The 23,093-nt window shown below is 41.6% G+C and overlaps 2 protein-coding genes across 2 annotated transcripts; one reads left to right on the top strand and one right to left on the bottom strand.

The window, feature by feature from the left end:
* Positions 1-3,491: 3,491 nt before the first annotated feature.
* LOC308099676 (5-hydroxytryptamine receptor 3E-like) lies at positions 3,492-22,879 on the top strand (the record flags this gene model as incomplete). Its single annotated transcript, XM_080448411.1, has 8 exons — positions 3,492-3,518; positions 4,784-4,888; positions 7,172-7,278; positions 7,860-8,029; positions 8,890-9,038; positions 10,539-10,749; positions 20,556-20,744; positions 22,578-22,879. The coding sequence occupies 8 exons, from the start codon at positions 3,492-3,494 to the stop codon at positions 22,877-22,879; spliced, it is 1,260 nt and encodes a 419-aa protein (XP_080304537.1).
* LOC308098220 (N-acetyllactosaminide beta-1,3-N-acetylglucosaminyltransferase 3-like) lies at positions 13,970-18,260 on the bottom strand. The gene is made up of 2 exons (XM_080446481.1): positions 18,139-18,260; positions 13,970-15,890 (listed from the first exon to the last, which is right to left on the bottom strand). Exon 2 carries the CDS (start codon positions 15,878-15,880, stop codon positions 14,681-14,683), a length of 1,200 nt encoding a protein of 399 aa, XP_080302607.1. The 5' UTR covers positions 15,881-15,890; positions 18,139-18,260; the 3' UTR covers positions 13,970-14,680.
* Positions 22,880-23,093: the final 214 nt, after the last annotated feature.

The raw sequence follows: 23,093 nt of genomic DNA, 5'->3' as shown, positions 1-23,093 counted from the left end.
AAACATACATTAACCACTTTAGCCCTATTTTATACCTAGGCTATTTGAAAATAGCAGATCTACAAGCTCACAACGCGTCGCATCGCTACGCGTTGTGAGCTTTTGAAATATTTTAGTACTTTTACTTTTGGTACTTTAAGTAGGCCTACATTTTTATGCCAATACTTTTGTACTTTTTAAAAGTACATTTTGATGCCAATACTTTTGTACTTTTTAAAAGTACATTTTGATTTCTGGACTTTTACTTGTAACAGAGTATTTCTATACATTATTGCAGTATTGGTACTTTTACTTAAGTTAAGAATTTGAGTACTTTTTCCACCACTGATTCTCACTGACATCATCACATGTGTTTGTGAAACAAATGGGTAAATAGATTAGATTGCGTGTATCATCAGATCACGGGAACCACCTGGATACATCATGCTGCACTATCGTGTGTATAGTCTACTCTACTCTGTCCTCAATAACAAGTTTATCAAATAACCACATCTGGGTGATCTAATGTCTGTCTGTGAGTCATTTGTTTTATATCCTGAAGTTAGGACATGAGATCAGAGCAGTGGCCTTTTACATTGCTTTGTTTAGCCATGACACGCACGTCAGATTTCATTAGAAGAGAGAGAGAGAGAGAGAGAGAGAGAGAGAGAGAGAGAGAGAGAGAGAGAGAGAGAGAGAGAGAGAGAGAGACAATCTTTGCACTATATATAGTTATGGCTCTTCTGGCTATTGTAGCCTACTTAATCAGCCAAGAGAGGTAATTTGCAATTTAATTGCTCAAAAACAGTGCGTATGACTCAGCTGCTGGGTCATTGATATTTGCACGAACAAGTAAACCCCCTTGTAACCCTCTTACACAATGATGTAACTCAAATTGTCATAACTGGCCAAACCTTTTGTTCAAATTATTTTGGGGTCAAACCATATTTACACCATACATTATATTATTATTATTATTATTATTTTTTTAACTGTGCACTGTGGCCTATATTCTCCATTCAAATTAAATAAGTAAATTACAACTTTTATGAATATGATTAGTAGGGGTCTGACTCCTCCTTGTCATACCTTGCTTCGTGACATGAAGTCAGCACTCCGTGATACGTTGCATGAAATACAAATAAGCCCAGACAACTGGAACCACAAGAGGAAGCCATTTGCATTCGCTGCTCATCCCACTGGCTTTCTAGCACACAAACATCAGCAACATCGTTTCACAGGTTGAATTATTTTGGTTCGAAATGTTTGAAAAGTTGTTGTGTGGCCATCAGATGTCACCCCTATACCATGAAGGGGTGGGGGTGAAATCCAGTGGTGTAAAGTAACTAAGTACATGTACTTAAAGGGATACTTCACTTTCGGGCCGGGGACACATTTAAAAAAAATATAAAAAATAAATGAAAAAAGTTATGGAAAATTCATGGCCCCCTCACACATTAGTAGGACACTCTAATGCGTGAGGGGGCCATGAATTTTCCATAACTTTTTTCATTTATTTAAAAAAAAATTTTTAAATGTGTCCCCGGCCCTAAAGTGAAGTATCCCTTTAAGTAAAAGTTTTAGGTATTTTTACTTTCTTCGGTATAATTTACAATTTTCAATACTTTCATCTCAAAGGAAAGTATTGTACTTTTACTCCAATACAATTATATGAAAACTTCAATTACTAGTTACTTCGTGGATTTTGATTATTATTGCAAAACATACTAACCACTTCAGCCGAATATATCGTTGCTGTCCGGCGGGAACCAGCCAACTCCTTTAAATTTTTTTCATAAATCAACGCTATTGAACACCCTTTACATCTGTGTAAAAAAAAAAAAAAAAAAAAAAAAAGTATTAAAAAGCGCTTCTGACAAAACCTCCCAGCTCCAATGGATCCTCAAACCAACCAACCAACTCCACCCCCGGCCTCTCCTCTCCGTGCTGCTGCCATCGTGCCGTGCCACAGCTCACACAGAGAGGACAGAGGCAGAGCTGGTGCTGCGCAGCAGATAAACAAACTAATGAGGCAGGGTTTTTTCCCCGTAGTCTGTTAAAACTATGCATGCAGTGTACCTGTTTATCAAGCTTAGCACTGACACTAATGTTATGAAAACAAGTCATTCTATTTCTAAAATCTATGAATCGTTTTCTGAGGAGATCAATGTGACAAGAAATTAGTTCATAGCATTTCTCTCGCTTGTTCTACTGAAACTCCAACTCTGCAAAACCCTCTTTGTAGAAGTTATTGTAATATTTCCTGTCCTGTTTATAATTGTAGGCCTATAAAATAAGTGTCATGAAGCATCAGGGCATTAATTCACACATTGTGATGCATTGTGAGCTTGGAGATCCATTTTCAGCTTAGCCCCATTTGGAACCTCTCCCTCCACAGCGATTGGAGTTATTGTCAGCTGTTCTTATCAATGACCGACACAACTCCTAACTCCACTTGAGCTGGATTTGGGTAAAGTGGTGATAATATAATGACACATGCAAGTATCTGACAATATATAAAGTCACTATACCAACTTTGATGATGCAGTGTATAGCTTTGTTTTAAAAATATAAGATTTTCCTCATTTCCTGAAAAGTTTATATTTTGTTTTTTCATTTCCTGAAAAATGAGCGTTTTGGAGTTAGCTGGTTGCCTTACTTTATGCTGTCTGTGCCACTGCATGTCTTATTTGACAGCCTGGTGACACAAGGTTAATTTGGGATTAGCAAGAGTTTGTAAGTAGGTATTGGATTAGATCCTTCTGCACAGTTGTAGCAACGTTTTAAAATTCTGCAATCGTTTATCTCTGAAGAATTGATTAATATGAAGAAATTGAATAATTAAGACCTGGAACGCATCTGTGTCATTTTTTTATTTGAGCTAAAAAGCATTATTTTATACTTTGACTATTAAAAAATAGCAGATCTACAAGCTCATAGCGCGGCACCGAATGCCGCACTATGAGCTTGTAGATCTGCTATTTTTTTTAAATTGTGAAAATTTGTGAAAATCTTTGAATATATATTTTCTTTTAAAGCGAACATTTTTAACTCAAATCTTTGCTTCTGGGGGTCCCTGGAACAAAATATTTTGAGATGGGGGTCTGCGGCCAAATACATATAATTTTGGGGGTCCTTGACATGAAAAAGTTAAAGCACCACTGGTATAGAAACATACTGTATGTTTTTCAGAAAACTGTTTTGTTGACTTCAGGTCTTAATGGGTTAAAAAAAACTATGATCCAGTAATTTTCTGGGGAAAGTTTATTGTTACTGTACTTTAGGCCTACTTGTTTATTTGGACAGGACAATGTGTGTTAATGTACAAGATGAAAATGATCTCATGTAACCATGCCGGATTTAGCTGGAAGCTCATTTCCATCCGCAGAGCCCGCTTTGTTTGTTTATGTAAAATACCTTTGCTTTGGTTATAAATTAATCTGTGATCTGCAGCCATTTGGAAGCTGAAGAAACGATTACTCTCTGACAGCGTTGAAATCACAGTGTGATTGATGGCTGACAAGAATTCTAAACTGAAGGTAAATTATGTTTTCATGGTGCATACTGTAGTCTCATGTGTAGGTAAACTGGATTAAGCTCTGATTGGGATCAACACTTTTAGTTCTGTCATGTTTAACTGTTACTTAATCTTGCGAATGTCAATTTTAGCTTCTCCAGCCATCAGTCCAGCCCTTTGGGATTTTGTGCATCATTACCATCAGTGTCATGAAGGGTAAGGAGTGGTCTTTTAATATTGATGCTTCATTTTTGTTGTTATCTTGCTCCAACCACCACCCCAGCCAGGGGCGCAGCAATGGGTGGGCCTGGGTGGGCCGTGGCCCACCCACATAGAAAGCTGGCCCACCCAATCGATTTAGCAAAAAAATATGTTTTGGGAAATTTAAATTTTAAATTTTTTTATAATATTTTTTTTTGATTAAAAAAACGGTAAAATCAGGCAAAAATAAGAATTAAATAACACAACCCTAACCTAACCCTAAAACCGAAATAGAGTAAAAAAAAACACCCCAAATCCGCCCAATAACCACAATTTTTTGCGTGGGTCAGGGACGGGTCGGGGACACATGTACGCGCGTGCGTGCATGTGTCCCCGACTCGCTCCTGCCTAGGCCCAGCCTATACTAGCGTTCTGGCTGTGCGTTCTGGCCCAGCATCCACCTGTGGGCTTTAATTCTGTATGAAAATGTTCAGAAATAATAGCACATCTACAAGAATCAACGTGGTTTTATTTGTGACTAACTTATAGTTAGTATAGTAGTAGCAGTGGAATGTTGTTGGGACCTCTTCCGCAAATTGTGCTACAATCACACAGGGGTCGGCAACCTTTTGACGTGAAGTGCCATGTTTTTAATTTTCTTGACAGTCAGTGTGCCATGTCAACATTAAGAATGATGACACCACATCAAAACATTTTTATGTTTAACTTTACAGTACAGTATTTATCTCACACTTGTGGCAGTGTGCCAGTGTCCAGTGACCACCCTGCCCTGTGCCAATGTTGGCACCCGTGCCTATAAGGTTGCCCACCCCTGAAATAATAACATGATATATTAAAGCCAGCTCACAATGTGTCCCAATTCACCATGTTGTGAGCTTGTATATTGGCTATTATTCAGCGTTCTTTGTACAACAAGGTAGGGTTTAAGTGGTTAATCAGTTCTCTTAAAGTCAGTAAGAGAACAAATAACCATAGCATGCTCATGACCAGAGTCGTCCCACAGTTCCCTGTGACGGTGCCATTGTATTGAACTGTACGCGTCCGGATCCCCCTGCTCTCCTGGAGGCTCTGGGACCTGTCTTCAAGCTGAGCGCCATACGGCCCGTCATGAACATGTCGACGCCCACCTATGTCAACACATCCTTCATCATGCTCGGTATTCTCGGCGTGGTACGTCTTCTTGTCAGTGGTGTAAAGTAACTAAGTACATTTACTCAAGTACTTTACTTGAGGTACTTTTACTTTACCAGAGTCTTTCCAATTTTCAGTAGTTTTACTTCTACTCCACTACATCTCAGAGGCAAATATTGTACTTTTACTCCACTACAATTATTTGAAAACTTTAGTTACTAGTTACTTTGCAGATATGAATTATTATATTATAAAACATACAGTACACTAACCACTTCAGCCCTATTTTATACCTAGGCTATTTGAATAGCCTAGGTATAAAATATTTGAATAGCCGATCTACAAGCTCACAACGCGTCGCATCGCGACGCGTTGTGAGCTTGTAGATCTGCTATTTTCATACATTTCAGTAGGCCTACTTTTACTTTTGGTACTTTAAGTAAATTTTGATACCAATACTTTTGTACTTTTACTCAAGTAAACTTTGATTTCCGGACCTTTACTTGTAACAGAGTACTTCTACATTGCAGTATTGATACTTTTACTTAAGTAAAACATTTGAGTACTTTTTCCACCACTGGTTCTCCACAACATAATTATTACAGTGTGGACCTCTCTATATTCTGATAGTACTCATTGCTATAGAGTGTTTGTTCAGTAAAAGGAGTCTCTCATGTCTCTCCAGTTCTTTATTAAACAGAAAATGCATTTTCAGTGCTCTCTCCTGATTGGCTTACATTTTGTCACCTACCAGAAAATGTAATATATTCTGTTTACTAAAAAGCTGGAGAGACCCCTGTGTCCGAACAAACGCTCTGTAGCAATGATTACCGGTAGTCATTGCTACAGTTGCTATCAGTATCCAAAAAAATATATATATCACTTACCCTACCTTGAATTGACCAAATGTTTTTAAATATTTTATTTTAAACCAGAAATCCTCTGCCTCAGACTTATGCCAGCATGTGCCTATAAGGTTGCCTACCTCTGATGTGGACCATTCCCTCCAGACAAGGGGTTTATAGTATTTCATTTAGTTCAAGTGTTGTTATGCAGTCTGGACTTTCAATTGTCTATGCTAGTTTGTCTTTCATTGTATTGTGATACATACGCCGTCTAAAAGTGACACAATGATGTTTAATTTCTGCAAAATAATAGGTCCTTATGTAAAGAATTATATATTTCTTAATTATTATCATTTTCTTTTTTATAAAAACAAAAAACAGGATGAAAAGGCTCAGCTTCTGACTACATACATCTACATACATTTAGTGAGTATTTTATCTTAAACAATGCAAAACAATTACTTGTAGCCGACCACTATTTGGACGTTACTTCATTGCTTTTACTGTGTTCTACATTGCTGACAACAATGCAACAGTCCAAAACTCAGTAATGACAATACAAATATTCTGCACTGTCTATGACTTCATTATTAAAGGAGTAGTTCACCCAAAACATTACTTATTTTATATCAATTACACACCCCATGAAGCCTTTTAATTCATGGACATTTTAAAGTTTTTGTTATGAGCCAATAATTTGATGACCGGGTCATCGGTCAGTAGGTGGTCATCAAATGATTGGCTTAGGAATGCAACAAAATCTCCATGAATTCAAGGCGTCATGGGGTGTGAAATTGATAGAAAGTAAGTAATGTTTTAGGTGAACTACTCCTTAAGGCCGGGAAGGGAACGCATGTGTGTCATTTTAAGATTTATTTGGCTATTCAAATATAGCAGATCTACAAGCTCATGCACCGAGTGCCGCGCTATGTGCTTGCAGATCTGCTATTTTTTAGAAAAACCAATATGTTTTTTTCAAATCTTTTATATACATTTTGAACTGAAATCTTTGCATCTGGGGGTCCCTGGAACAAAATATTTTTAGATGGGAGAGGGTCCGCGGAAAAAATATATATTATTTTGGGGGTCCTTGACATGAAAAAAAGTTTGAAAACCATTGATAATATAGCAACATAAGTTTAAAAGAAAATGAAAAAAAAAATGTTTACATAAAGACATTTGTAAAATCCCCAGAAGCAAAGATTTGAGTTAAAAACTTTCGCTTTAAAAAAGTATATATATATTCAAACTAAAGATTTGCACACATTTTCACGATTTTTCGAAAGAATAGCAGATCTACAAGCTCATAGCGCGGCACTCGGTGCCGCGCTATGAGCTTGTATATCTGCTATTTTTGATCTAAAAATGACACACAGATGCGTTCCCGGTCTTAATGGGTCAACCCAGCATCCATATAACCTATACTGCAGGCCTGCTTTGTGTACAACAGCACAGTAACACTGGTTTCTTGTTTTAGTCGTGGATGAATGAGTTCTTCAGCTGGGACCCGGCCCAGTGTGGCACCGACAGCATTACTCTACCCAGAACAAGGTTTTGGGTTCCAGATGTGGTGATCAACGAATTGTGAGTTCTGCTATATGTACATGATTATCTCTTAACCCGTCAAGACAGGGAATGCATCTGTGTATAATTTTTAAGATTTCTTTGGGCTATTCAAAAATAGCAGATCTACAAGCTCATAGCTCTACGAGCTTGTAGATCTGCTATCTTTTTTTGAAAACTTGTGAAAATGTGTGCAAATCTTTGAATATCTATTTTTCCATAGCGAACATTTTTTACTCTGTTACAACTTCTGGGGGGTCCCTGGAACATAATATTTTGAGATGGGGGTCCGCGGCCAAAATTCATATAGTTTTGGGGGTCCTTGACATGAAAAAGTTTGAGAACCACTCATTATAGCAACATAATTTTGTAATTGGTAGAATCCCCAGAAGCAAAAGATTTGAGTTACAAATTTTCGCTTTAAAAAATATATTCAAAGATTTGCACATATTTTCTCGATTTTTCAAAAATAGCAGATCTACAAGCTCATAGCGCGACACTCGGTGCGTTCCCGGTCTAAATGGGTTAAAAGACTTAACAAAAAGGTCATTCTAGAGCTGTATGACATCAGTCTGCCGTTCTGCTTTGTTCCCGTCTTGCAGCATGGCCGCGAACGACGCCCCGTCTGTCCCCTACGTGACCGCCTGTCACGACGGCTGGATAGTAGACTCGCTGCCCATGAGGGTAGTCAGCTCCTGCAACCTTGACATCTACACCTTCCCCTTTGACGTCCAGAACTGCACTCTCACCCTCAAATCCTACATGTACCTCGGTGAGGCGCACCGCTTTGCTCAAGAAGGGCTCCTCCTGGGGGCACTGTGGTGCAGTCGGTAGTGCTGTCGCCTCACAGCTAGAAGGTCCTGGGTTCGATTCCCGCCGGGGACGCTGTGGTCTCTGCATGGGCCGTGTCTTCTCCTCCATGTCATCAGCGCCCATACCCTAGGTGGGGTTGGTGAAAGGGCCCACTCTGTGTGGAGTTTGCATGTTCTCCCTGTGTCTCTCAGAGTAGTTATACCCTCACAAAAACATGTAGTAATCCTGGTCGCTATAACGCCTCCCCATGACAGCCGGGGCGCCTCATGGAGGGGAAGGGAACTAGTCGGAATAACGTGTTCCTTCCACGCGCTACGTCCAACCAGGGAAACTCCCCCCTGTCAGGTGACATGAAGGTCAGTTGGCTCTCATGCATTGAAGGAGGCATGAGCTCGGCCCTGGCCTCCCTAGGCTGGTGAGGGGAGTGTAGCGTCCAGGATCACTTAAAAAATTGGCACCGGGTGAAAATAAGGGTTACAAAATCGCGGGATAAAAATGTATTAAAAAAAAAAAAGGGGCTCCTCCTCAGCACCCAAATGTCACATTCAGTTTTGTTACAGATACAAATAGTTTTTGGTTGTTCCTCACATCAGTGGTGGAAAAAGTACTCAAATTCTATAGTCCAGAATAAAAAAATTACTTGAGTGAAAGTACAAACGTATTGGCATCAAAATGTACTTAAAGTACCAAAAGTAAAAGTAAAAAATATTTGAAAATAGCAGATCTACAAGCTCACAACGCGTCGCATTGCGACAAGTTGGGGGTAGTATAGGGCATTAATTTGCAAAAAAAACACAAAAAGTCTTCTTCTCCTCTCAGAGAATGAGGTGAGATTGACACTTGGGACACCACCGGAGGGAATTCTGAAGCATTCCAAGGAAGTGATGACGACCATGGGAGAGTGGGAGCTGATGGACATCACATGCACTAAATATGTAATGCATGGCTACGATGAGCTTGCATTCCATGTACGTTTAAATCTTATATATATATATATTTTTTTGCTTTTTTCCCCTCCAATTTAGTCGTTATGCCAATGAATTCCTCCCCACGGACATTTGTGTGTTGTCACTGCTGTTGTATACCACTAATCTCTCAAGAACAGATTCTGCTCTCCGTTTGAATCTGTCGGGGGGGTTCGTCATATCGCGTACGCACTGGCCTACAAGTGGGTGTGCCTTCAGATCAGGAATCAAATGTAGTGGGCGGGATTTAAGTGTGTGCCGATCCTTCCCCATTAGAAACAAACCGAAACTCATTTAACAATAGCGTCCTCGGAGCAGACAAAACCACGGAAAGATATTCACATTTTAACTTGCTCTTTCATCATAGAAACAAGTGGGCTTATAACCAAAACGATCCATGTTCTCTGGGAGAAGTGGTGTTAGTGTTCTGTGTAGAAATATTGTTAGTGGGAATGAAAACATAGTCACACCACCGGAAGTGAAAGGCTGAAGGCAGACCAAAACACCGGTTTCCTTGCGCACGGGTGCTCCATTTAGCTCCCCCCAGAGCTAATTGAAAGAGTAAAAAACAGCAGAGGGCGCTGTTTTTCCTTTTTTATTTGGCGTTGGGTTCCCAGATTGGTATACCACTGACTCAACTGCCAGCGGGGAGTCCCCACCGGGAGGACGTAGGTGGGGCCTTCGTCCTACTCCTCCCGCCCAACACACTCCCTCCCGACAGGGGCCGCCCCCCCAGCCCGTAGGAATACGTGCAGTGACAAATATCGCCTTCCCCGCCCCGGCTTCCCTCCCCTGAAAACGGGCCAATTGTGTTCGTGTGTAGACCATACATGGGCAACTGGCGGCCCGGGGGCCACATGCGGCCCCCACCTTAGGTTAATATTGGAATACTGACATATTATTGATTTCAGCTGTTACAATTCCAAACATGCAAACCGCTTTAATTACTTCAGTCTATATTATAGTAGCTTAATGACTAGTATATATTTTTTTTAATGTCCAATGTATTTGTATATAAGTTCATGAAGTTAACATAAGTATAACTAAATGCATTTGAAATTAAAAAAAAGTTACTTTTCAGGATTCCAATTCAAAAATAGCAAAAAGAAAAACAGGATTCCAATTAAAAAATAGCCAATAGCCAATAGCAAAAATAGTTTTGCTACTTTTGTGTGACAAAGAATGGCGAAGTACGGCATTAATTTACAAAAAAAAGTTAAAATACGTAAACAGGTGTCTGCCCGACAGTATAAGCAATGTGGCCCTCTGGAGTGAGAGTGGCAATATAGTGGCCCTCTCCATCATCAAAGTTGCCCACCCCTAGTGTAGACGCTCGCGGTGGTGGGCAGGCACTTTAACACTGCGTCACCGGAGCACTTTAAATCTAAAACCTATAGTCTATGCCTAGAATATACTGATAGCAGATATTATGATTTGTAGTAATAATATCCTGAACCCGGAAGCAGTGAACCTATAGGAATGGTTTGTTCTTGTCCCTTGTAGTTCAGACTGAGACGCAGGGCTACTCTCTACGTGGTGAACCTCCTTCTTCCCAGCTTTCTCCTCATCACGGTGGACCTCTTCAGCTTCCTGCTGCCTCCCCAGAGTGTCGACCGCTCCTCCTTCAAGATGACCCTCATCCTGGGCTACACCGTCTTCCTCCTCATGATGAACGACCTGCTGCCGGTCACTGGAAGCAGCGTACCTCTCATAAGTCAGTATAGTACAAGCTGTCCAGGCGTAAAGGCCAGAGGAGGACTACTGTAGCTATGGCCTGCTGTACGGCTTAACTGGAAAGTCATGTTTCTGAAGGACCGTGTGTGTGTGTGTGTGTGTGTGTGTGTGTGTGTGTGTGTGTGTGTGTGTGTGTGTGTGTGTGTGTGTGTGTGTGTGTGTGTGTGTGTGTGTGTGCGTGTGCGTGCGTGCGTGCACAGTGGTGGAAAAAGTACTCAAATTCTTTACTTAAGTAAAAGTACCAATACTGTATTAATGTATGTTTTATAATGTAATTTACATCTGAAAAGTAACTAGTAAAGTTTTCAAATAATTGTAGTGGAGTAAAAGTACAATATTTGCCTCTGAGATGTAGTGGAGTAGAAGTAAAAGTATAGACAATTACTCCAGAGATACTCCAGTAAAGTAAAAAGTACCTCAAAATTGTACTTAAGTACAGTACTTGAGTAAATGTACTTAGTTACTTTACACCACTGCAGACTAGACAGCATTGTTAACAAAACAATGCTTGTCTGTAAAATACTAGAAATACTCTGTTAGGGCGCGCTCCCACCAAGAGTTGGCTGGCCGCTGTTTGCAGAATCTGCCAATGCATTGTCAATGCAAATGCGTTGATTCACGCAAGAGCAGATTTTTCCGCTAGTCGCGCAGACCTTGCGTTTATCTGCTCTCCGCGACTAAGCATAAAAGTGCTGGAGGCAGGAGCCGATTTTCTCCTCTGTCCAATCGGGTGAGTGGAAGGCGGACTGTCTCAAGACTCAGGAAGCAACATGGTGCTCAAGGCAGCAGGCAGTGGGTCCTGAAAGTGAGTGACAGGCGCGACACTCCCGTTTTTTAGAATCCGCTGGCTGCAAAAAACTGTGGCCGCGCACAACCTGCGTTTAACAGCGGCCAGCCAACTCTTGGTGGGAGCGCGCCCTTAGGGCGCGCTCCCACCAAGAGTTGGCTGGCCGCTGTTTGCAGAATCTGCCAATGCATTGTCAATGCAAATGCGTTGATTCACGCAAGAGCAGATTTTTCCGCTAGTCGCGCAGACCTTGCGTTTATCTGCTCTCCGCGACTAAGCAGAAAACTGCTGGAGGCAGGAGCTGATTTTCCTCCTCTGTCCAATCGGGTAAGTCGAAGGCGGACCGTCCCAAGACTCAGGAAGCACAAGGCAGCAAGCGGTGCGGGCTCTTAACTGCGGCCAGCCAACTCTTGGTGGGAGCGCGCCCCACTCTCACCAAAAGTTGGCTGGCCGCTTTTAAACGCAGGTTGTGCGCGGCCACAGTTTTTTGCAGCCATCGGATAAAAAAAAACGCTGTGACGCACCTGTCACTCACATTCAAGACCGTCCCCGTAGCCAGCACCGCCTGCTGCCTTGAGCACCATGGTGCTTCCTGAATCTTGGGACGGTCCGCCTTCAACTCAACCGATTGGACAGAGGGAGAAAATCAGCTCCTGCCTCCAGCATTTTTCTGCTTCCAATGGACAAGTCGTGTAGAGCAGATAAACGCAAGGTCTGCGCGACAAGCGGAAAAATCCGCTCTTGCGTGAATCCACGCATTTACATTGACAATGCATTGGCAGATTCTGCCCCAGAGGTAAAATAAAAGTGTGGTGAGAGCGCTCCCACCGCACTTTTATTTTACCTCTGGGGCAGAATCTGCCAATGCTTTGTCAATGCAAATGCGTGGATTCTTGGAAAAAATCTGCAAGACAAGGAATCCACGCATTTGCATTGACAAAGCATCCACGCATTTGCATTGACAAAGCATTGGCAGATTCTGCCCCAGAGGAAAAATAAAAGTGCGGTGGGAAGACGGTGTAGCCCAGGATGAGGGCCCTTAGGGCGCGCTCTCACCAAAAGTTGGCTGTATCGTCTTTTTTATGTCCAATGTATTTATATTTAAGTTCATGAGGTTAACATAAGTATAACTAAATGCATTTGAAATTAATACTTTTGTGTGACAAAGAATGGCGAAGTACGGCATTAATTTACAAAATTGAGAGCGCGCGCTCCCACCGCACTTTTAAATCTGCCAATGCTTTGTCAATGCAAATGCGTGGATTCTTGGAAAAAATCTGCAAGCCCAGGAATCCACGCATTTGTATTGACAAAGCATTGGCAGATTCTGCCCCAGAGGTAAAATAAAAGTGCGGTGGGAGCGCGCCCTTACAAGTAAAAGGCCCGTGTTCAAAATGTTACTTGAGTAAAAGTACAAAAGTGTTGGCATGAAAATATACTTAAAGTACCAAAAGTAAAAGTACAAAAATGTTTGAAAACAGCTGATCTACAAGCTCACAATGCGTCGTGGTGCAACACGTTGTGAGCTTGTAGATCTGCTATTTTCAAATAGCCTATATATAAAACAGGGCTTACATGGTTAATGTATGTTTTATAATATAATAATTTATGTCTAAAAAGTAACTAGTAACTAAAGGTTTCAAATACATGTAAATGCACCATGCACCATTTACCATTTTGTATTTATTTTACAAGACAGTAACTATGAACAGTTAGAATAGCATTCACCTAAACCCTCATTAGTATGGATGACAATAATGTTTGTACCAGCAGATATTCCCTGCTCCATAAACAACCCCATACAGAAATATACATACAAAATATATATTACACATATATATAATACATTTCAACTTAAATTAAAAATAAGATTTTACAGAGATTCAAGATCGTTTTATAATGACATGATGTTATCATGGTTATTGTCTATGCTTGAAGCAAACCTGTGAATCTAGTTACGCATTCCATTGTCCTTCTACAGATTTGTAGTTATCTTCTTACAGTATTTGAAAAAAATAAAACATCCTCTCACAGTAAAACATTAAGAGTGGACACACAACTGACCATGTAGTCGATCATTCTAAGGCACATTAAGATGTGTCGCAACGCAATGCGTTGTGAGCTTATAGATCTGTATTTTTGCCAAATGTTTGACCCAGAATAGGGACACTAGGCTTCATGTGGTTAACTTGATGCCAAAACTACACTACTTCACCACTCACGAACAGACGCACGCACGCACGCACGCACGCACGCGCACGCGCATGCGCACACGCACACGCACACACACACACACACACACACACACACACACACACACGGCATGGTTCAAGGATAACAATAAGTGCCATTCTCCAAATTATTAATTTACTAATTGACAAGACAGGTTTGACACACCCTTTGCCCAACCCTTAACCTCACAAAACACTATACCTAACCTCACAGTAACCAAATGTTTGTCGTGACTCGTGACATGCTTTGGAGTAAAAAAAAAAAAAGGAAAAGGACATCCACGATTCCACGGTAGGATTTGAACCTGTGATATTGGGAACCAGGAGCTTCACACACTGAGCCACACAGCTCACTGTTCAACCCACTGTTTTGGATGTTATTTGAAGCGCTATCCAATGATAGTGCTACAAATAATTTGAAGCACTATCCAATGATAGTGCTACAAATAGTACTCTATAGTGATGATTTGGGGAGGAAACATTACAGGGCTGCAATATGTGACGAGTTGGGAGTGAAAAAAACTTTACCCAGTCTCTTTTGCATTAGGCCACAGAGGCTCATAGCTGGGGACCCCCTAAAGGACCCCTGGGAGTCCCCAGACCCCACTTTGAGAACGACAGCACTTCATCATCGTTTACATTTAAGGAACAACTAGTCTCGCAGTAGACAGATTATTAGATGGACATTATAACATCTAACATCTGGGGCACAACTATGAAAGAGTGGTGAAGGACCAAAAAGAAAGTGATAAAAATATGAATTGACCAACCACAGACCTCTTTAGACAAACCATGGACCAACAACAGACTTCCATTAAAGCCCAGCCAATCAGAGGCTTACCTGAGTTTTTCACTGGTAAAACCTGGACTGACCATGTGGGACTAAGGAACACCTAATAGGAGAAATCCAACCCACATGTTATGTTAGGGTCACGTGCTTCGTGCCACATGACATATATCTGAGGTGGCATGAACCTGTGTACCAGTAGAGTCTCCCTGTAAAAGCAGGGGTGATATGGATCTAGACTTCGTGCGGGGACGTGTAGTCCTGCAGTCTTAACACCCATATGGGAAGCAGGTTTGAGCCCTGCTTTGGCCAAACACATTCCAAAGTACACATCGTCAATGGGGAGAAAGGTAATGGTCTTGGACATGTTGTATATGACCGAGGCTGTGTATCCTGACAGGAGGAACCCCCCACCACCACAGTACGGAGGGTACGATTCTGACTTCTGCACCTGAATGGGGATGTAATATTTGCTCGATGTCATCCGGTCGGGACCCGTTCGCTGGATTAGGTGCCCAACGAAGAGGTGCTTGCTGTTGTCTTCCTTGTTGTCATCCATGGGGCCCAGGAGGTACTCCATCATGTTGTCTGTGTTGGCAAAGATGTCGTCATCCCCGTTGAGGATGAATTGGACATGTGGACAGTTCCTGTCCATCCACTCCATGAAGAGGAACTGCTTCAGAGTGAGGTTGAAGAAGGAGTCGTTGAAGTCCCACTGCACAATGTCTCTGTGCTCGTGTTGTTCCAATTCTAGCAACCGATTCAGCCTCTTATGCTCGTACCCCCTGCCCGTTGTTCCCAAGAGGAACACCCTACGGATCTTTTCGCCCCTCACTGATCTCTCCTCTCCCCAGGTCTTACGTAGGACTTCTCGTCGCTCGTAGTTTCTGGGAGAGCTCTTAATGGCGAGCAAGAAGAAGACATCCTCGGATCGTTTGGCCCCCCCGCATTTGTCACAGACATCCAGCAGCAGTGGGAAGTGACGGCAGTGTCGGTAGTACAGGAAGTTTTGGATGTGACCGGGAAGAGAGGAGAAGCCTGTCACGTTGTCGGCCATGGACTTGTTCCTCTCGCAGGTTGGCCAGGAAGGTTGAGAAGAGGTCCTATGGCCGGCTGTCGTTCTGCTGTCAGCTTCCATCCTTGTCGGAGCGGCTGTCGGCTGTTCTTCCATTTCCACCTGGACATACTTGGCAAGATGGTGGACGCCCTGGACGGTGTCTTCTTTCTTGAAAAGGATGATCAGGCATAACGTCCCAAGCAGCACCAAGGCTATCCGCTCCACCCTGCAACACAGCTTCCTTCTCATCCTCGACACTCTACAATGGGACAGACAAAACAATGTCACACCACACTCACCACAGAAAAGGCTGTTCTGCTAAAAAAAAGAAATCATAGATCTGTGATCAGAGATTGATACTTTCCGGGTTGTCTTGACTGACAGAGGACCATCACACATGAAGGCATTCCACGCATCAACCCAATAACACGCTCATAACTGTTCTCACTGCAGCCACGTAATGCAGCCATGTACTGTACTACTGTGCTTTGACATTGTGCGTTAAATTTGTAATGTCAAAATGCAAAAATGCAGTACTGTACATGTAAATACCAGTTTACTAACAGCCATTCACTGTATGCACTGATCTGATAGCAGGCTAATATGAAAATGAAATGGCCACAGGGAGGGATCAACAGTGTTAAGTGTTTCAATACAAACCCTTTGGCAAGTTAATTTGTATTGTAAATTTCCACAAGGCAATTCAAAGTGACAAACAAATAAAATGTAAGGGAAACTTACAGCATGTATCAGTGTGTCTGTCTGGTCTTCCAATATGTACCGTAATACAAAAACTAATGTCTAACATAAAAGTCAACAACTGAGCATTGCAGTCAAGTTTTTCCTCAAATTAAACACAAGTCCTTGATATATTCTTACGGTTATAGTATGCTGACTTTGTCATTATCTTAATGTGGCTGTGTATTTTGTTGTTGCATAATTTGACATTGATGAGACTGAAACATGTAGATGTTGAATGATAAAGACCCCAGAATGGAGTCTTGGGGAACTCGACATGTCATTTTTGTCAGCTCAATTTGTAAAGGCACAAAGTAGTCCCTGCCGTTTAAGTAGGATTAAAAAAATTAATAAAAATAACAGTGGCTTGTTGATGACCATTTTTAGTGTGGTTGCAACCAGACTATAGTACTCTTCCGACTTTATTATTTTTCTAGATAACATTTTTCTTGCACGCTATTTCTCCCACAGTTTATTTTTCCCACACGTGCCATATGTCAAATTGACCGGCTTCACCGGGACTATTGACTTGACCGGCTTCACCGGGACTAGACTGCTTGTACTTTGCCCAGAGAATATTTTTAGATGGGGTCCACGGTCGAATACATATTTTTTTTTTAAACGGTTAGGATTTAGAAGACATTTGGAGAATCCCCAGGAGCAAAGATTTGAGTTACAAATGTTCGCTTTAAATATATATATATTCAAAGATTTGCACAAAATGTTCACGATTTTTCCAAATAATAGCAGATCTACAAGCTCATAGCGCGGCACTCGGTGCCCCGCTATGAGCTTGTAGATCTGCTATTTTTGAATAGCCCAAAGACATCTTAAAATTATACAGATGCGTTCCCGGTGTTAATGGGTTGGCCGGTGAAACTGGCATTTTAACCAAACATCCGTAAACCTGTGTGCATGTGCATTCACTTTTAAAAGAAAAAGAGCTTGTACATCTACTATAAAGCAGGTGCACGATAAAGTGACCAAAGCAGGTAAAAATACACATGATGTAAAAGTAACTTAATCCCAGTCAATAGTTTGTTCATGCTTTGACAGACAGGTCTTCTTCTGAAGTAGACCTGTTTGTCGAAACAGACTGCGAGGAAGTTATTTTACAGTGCGTGCAGACTTGTTTAACAGCATGGCTTTCACAGACTATTACTATTACTATCAAGTACATTTTGATTACCGGACATTTACTTGTAACAGAGTATTTCTACATTGCAGTATTGATACTTTCACTTAAGTAAAATATTTGAGTACTTTTTCCACCACTGCCTACATGGCTGGACTGGAGGCTCAAGTTGAACTTTCTTAGAGCTGTCATTTCTGTAGAGAACGGGAACTAGGCTACATGGCCATATCTAGTGTAATTTTACATCATACACTGACAACAACTTATTTTATGCTTCTTCTATTTTCCATAAATGTCATGAAGTCTTATGTACTGTCCTGTCCTTAATATTTGTAATTGCGAAATAATATATATTTTAAATATTAGACGGTATAGGCTATATAGGTATATTTTGAAGAAGTCAATTCCGGCTGTATACAATTAATAATAAGTCTTAAGAAATACACTGACATTATGTTGTTTTGACATTGTGTGATTGTAGAGATCATTATAGGCTACAGTCAGAATAGCCTCATTAATTGTCGTCATCTCATCATCACCTTTCCAAATTAATTGGAACATAATCTGCCTCTTCTCCTGACAGATTAAACTAGATTATAGCCCGTTAAATAGTTGTAAAGAAACTCGTCCTTACCGTTAACAATGTTTAGTGGTCCCGAAGGTGTTGTTCCTCTGTAATTTTATAGATATAAAGTCAGCATAATGATTGTGTGCATGTGGAGCCAGAGCCGGCCCAGCTCGCCTATGTGCGTTGTGCGTTTACTCCTGCCGGCCTGTCGCTGCCGGCCCGTCAACCCCAGTAATCATATCGTTTTAAAGATTACAAGGTGGAATGCAACCATACAAGAATCGCAGTATGCAAGGCATGCAGTGCTAGAATCACCAATGGAATTGCAACTACTTTGAACGTCAATCGACATTTGAAGAAGGTACACACAAACAGGTAAGTCGATCCAGATATAAGTGACATGTAGCTAATGCTACAAGAAAACTACTCTTCTATGGTCCATGCATGCAGTAATCTGACAATGTTACAAACCTGCAATCAGCAATGTTTTAGGCAGGGAGGGACTGAGAGAGGGGGGGGGTGAAATTCATAATAAATGAGTTTCATCTGTAATTCATGTAGGGCTACAAGGCATTTTATGACATCTGTTAAACCCATTAAGACATGAGGCCGATTCTACAAATGTCAGACACAAACAGTTTTCTGAAAACTATATCAGTTGTGCTCAAACGTTTTTCATGTCAAAGACCCCCAAAATTATATGTATTTGGCCACCGACCCCCATCTCAAAACATTTTGTTCCAGGGACCCCCAGAAGCAAAGATTTGAGAAGAAATTATCGCAAAAATAGCAGATCTACAGTACAAGCTCTATAGCTATAGCTATGAGCTTGTATATCTGCTATTTCTGAATAGCCAAAGAATGAAATAATGGTTAAAGTGGTTAAAATTATTGTGATGCTATATTAACTAAAATGACACGGATGCTGTCCTGGTTTTAATGGGTTAATATGCTATTTTACAGATGAGGCCCAGCACAAGCAACACATCACAACAGCCTCCAATCTCCCAGTTCATGGACACCGGTGTACATCAGTACAGCTCCACTCATCCGAAGCAAAAAGCTATCACCAATGCAATACTGTCCCATTTAGTAATTGACTGCAACTTGCCCTTGTCTATTGTGGAACACAATAGACAAATTGTTTGGTTAAAACTGCACTATGTGACTTTCCTCTTCTACCCCGGATTTGAACGCGGTTTCCTGTGCAAGTGCTGACATTTTTACCATTGTGATACATTCTGAAAATAGAGACTGCCTGCTTGCTCAGGGGATAACATGAATTTGTGTCAGATCCTGTGTCTAGGTTGAGACATGACCTTTTTACATGATCTAAATGGCAGAAGAGCAGGGAGACTAACCACTCCGATATATTGTATTAACATACTCTACCATACAGATGGAAAAAAATACATTTTATACATTAAAAATGTTACAGAGTACAGTACAGTATCTGCTTTCTGTTGGCCTGGAAGAACCCTCGTTTCAAAATAAATGCAAATTCTGATTGGACTCTAAACAAAACGTTTAGGACTTGGACTTGACTCGTGACTTGAGAGCAAAGACTTGAGACTCTACTTGGACCTGCAACATATCTGATTCAACCTGTTGCTGTTTTGTTGTCATATTGTGTTCTATTGTTGCATACTAATGTGATTCAAGCTGTCTATTGTGGTCATATTGTGCTGTATGTTGTGTAGGCCTACTAATGTGATTCGTGTTCTATGTTGTCATTAGGACCCAAAGGCTGTTGTGTTGTGACTGCTGTTGAAGGTAGTGAGTTGTGACAGGGTACAGTATACAAATACTAGGCTGTGTATGTTGTGTTGTGCTGTTGTTGAAGTTGTGAAAGGGTGCAGCATACGTATGCTAGGTAGTGAGCTGTGACAGTGTACTGTACATATACTAGGTTGTGAATTGTGACAGGGTGGATGTATTGTTTATATGATTGGCTTGGCGGCAACATGTCTTGTTTATGTAGGCCTTTTCCTCATGAACATTATTCCTCTTTCTTTCTTTCTTTCTATTCAAGCTCTTGCTCTATTGTTGTAAAATTAGGACCTAATGACTGGGTAACTAGGATGTTTATGTTGTGTTGTTGAAGGTAGTGAGTTGTGACAGGGTACAAAATGCATACGGCTATTTTCAAATAGCCTATGTAAATTAGGGCTAAAGTGGTTAATGTAGGCTACGTTTCATAATGTCATCATTTATATCTGAAAAGTAACTAGTAACTAAAGTTTTCAAATAATTGTAGTGGAGTACAATATTTGCCTCTGAGATGTAGTGGAGTAGAAGTAAAAGTTTTGAACATTGGAAATACTCCATTAAAGCAAAATTACCTAAACATTTTACCTAAGTACAGTACTTGAGTAAATGTACTTAGTTACTTTACACCACTGGCTGCATGAGAACAATGCCATGTTGACTTCCATCATTCATTCCGCTCTCCTTCTCTCCCTTGTATCTCTCTCTCTTCCCAGACGTGTTCTTCTGTCTCTGTCTGGCTCTGATGGTGGCCAGCCTACTGGAGACCATCCTCATCACCAATCTGCTGTGTGACTCCAGTTGGAACGTCACTCCGGTCCCCCGATGGGTCCAGGTGTTGGTCCTACATATCCTGGGCCCTCTGCTAGGCCTTCCTCCAAAGCCCAAAGAAAAAACTAACTCAGGTATGGGAATAATACGGTCAGTGGTGTAAAGTAACTAAGTATATTTACTCAGGTACTGTACTTAAGTGCAATTTGTAGTTTTTTTTTTTTTTTTTCAGTTTTCTGTACTTTTACTTCTACTCCACTACATCTCAGAGGCAAATATTGTACTTATACTCCACTACAATTATTTGAAAAGTAGATTGTAGATTTTGATTATTATTACAAAACATGCATTAACCACTTCAGGCCTATATACATTTCGGCCATTTGAAAATAGCCGATCTACTCTAAGCTTGTGAGCTTGTAGATCGGCTATTTTCAAAAGATTTTTATACATTTCAAAAGTTGTGAAATGGGACATTCTGCATAGAGTACTTTTGGTACTTTAAGTACATTTTGATACCAATACTTTTGTACTTTTACTCAAATACATGTTTAATTCCGGACTTTTACTTGTAACAGAGTTTTTTTTATGTAGCAGTATTGATACTTTTACTTAAGTAAAACATGTGAGTACTTTTTTCCACCACTGAATATGGTAGTAGTTATATGATCATACAAAAAGTTGTTTTCTACTATAGCACCCTAACCAAGTCCACATTTCTATATACATCTGATACGTCCTCAATGGAACGGCGACGTTTACAAACTCTTCTCATGAAAGCAACACAATGCATAGCATCCAATGAAAGGAAATAGCCACGTACATTTCTCTTTTTCGCTGAGCATACATGCACTGAATAGACACCTTAACAGACGACGTCACACTGATAACCAGTATGCACGCGCAGGTCGGCAGAAACTGAACCCCACCGCTCATAAGATGCAATGGAAAAGTGGTCACAGTCTCACGTGTAAAAATGCATCCCATCTAACTTTCAGATGCTGTCTTTCTCCCAGTATGGAGGCAGAATGCTTAGGATTTTCACTGTGATCTCTCGCTCTTGAAATTTAATCCTTGGTTTCTGTGTGTAAACAATAATAACAATTCAAAGCAGTTTTCCCACAAACCCCATCTCCAGTAGCTGTCATAAGAACGGAGGGAGCGCTCTATGATCATGGCACCAGAACCTGCTTGGCTGGCGCAGCTGCAGCCCGGGCCGTCAAGCCTAATTTATGCTCCGTCCCGCGAAGGTGTCGTGCACAGAGAACAGCCGAGAATAGCAGACCTCCAAGCTCACAGCGTTCGCATCCGCGGCGCGGTTGTGAGCTTGTATGTCAGCTGTTCTCGGTGCGCAATACCGTTGCACGATGAAGTATATATGTCTCGCTAGGGCGCACCTCACTAGCCTACACACAGAGGAGGTTGAATGAAGTGGAACCAGCGCACCCCAAAACAGCAGGTTTGGGGATCTGTTGGGAATTGATTACATGAAACAGTCACCTGTGCGTCCAGTCTCAATGTTTGTAAACAAATAATTGGTCTATTAGGAGTAGGCCTAGCCCTAGACTGCCCCAACGCTCCTGATTTCGTGTATAGAGGGGCGGGTGTATAGAGCCGGCGAGAGATTGCGCCTGATCCCATTGGTTCACCGATCTGTCCGTCAACCCCCGCCCCGTTAACACAACATTACGAGCGACGCCCACTGCACTCTGGTTGGTTGGGAAATGAAACACTTCCTCATACCGAGTACACCGACGCGCTGGGCCAGGCTTTTATTTTTTAGCAAAACTAAACAATAAAAGCCTGGAGATCGAGGCTAGAGTAGGCCTAAATGTACCTGCATGTGCCAGAAGGGCCAGATGATGTCAGTTTAGGACTTTGCCGTTTGTATACACCCCGTTCACTCAAAGCTAGTGATATTTATGACCAGCTATTTTACACTAATGTCATGCATGCCTGTTTCCTAGAAGTGAACGCCTGCCCTCTGGTGGCAGTGGAGGACAAGGCTGATGAGAAAGCTCCAGAGGAGTGGGGGCCTGAGGTGGGGGATAGGGCCCTGGAGGAGATGAGGAGGCTGGGTAAAGACCTCCGGGCCATCCGCCTCCAGGTGGACCGGCAGCTGACAGGGAACCAGAGCTCTGAGGAGTGGGTCCGGGTGGGTTTCATCATTGACCGCCTGCTCTTCATCTTCTACACCATCTTCATAGCTGTCAGCTTCATCACCATCATCTGTATCTGGGCCAGCCCACATGCAGCTGATGTGCACTAGATGACCACTGTTTGTTACAAGGCCCATTATAGGCTCTATGCACAGCAGCCATATTGTGAAGAAATTCACAGGTGTTGCCAATGATACTAATGAAGGCTCTGTTCCATTCTGGTCAAACAGAGTCGGGGTGCTGATGTTGTGCATGTTGGCTCACTGGAAACACTCTGCTACACCAGTGGGTCTAAAATTGGGGTTCAGGGACCCTCATGGTTCC

This window comes from Gymnoscopelus braueri, assembly GCF_963280865.1.
Source record: "Gymnoscopelus braueri genome assembly, chromosome: 13".
Lineage (NCBI taxonomy): Eukaryota > Metazoa > Chordata > Actinopteri > Myctophiformes > Myctophidae > Gymnoscopelus > Gymnoscopelus braueri.
The sequence above is the reverse complement of the archived record's forward strand: the minus strand, read 5'-3'. Positions and strand labels throughout refer to the sequence as shown.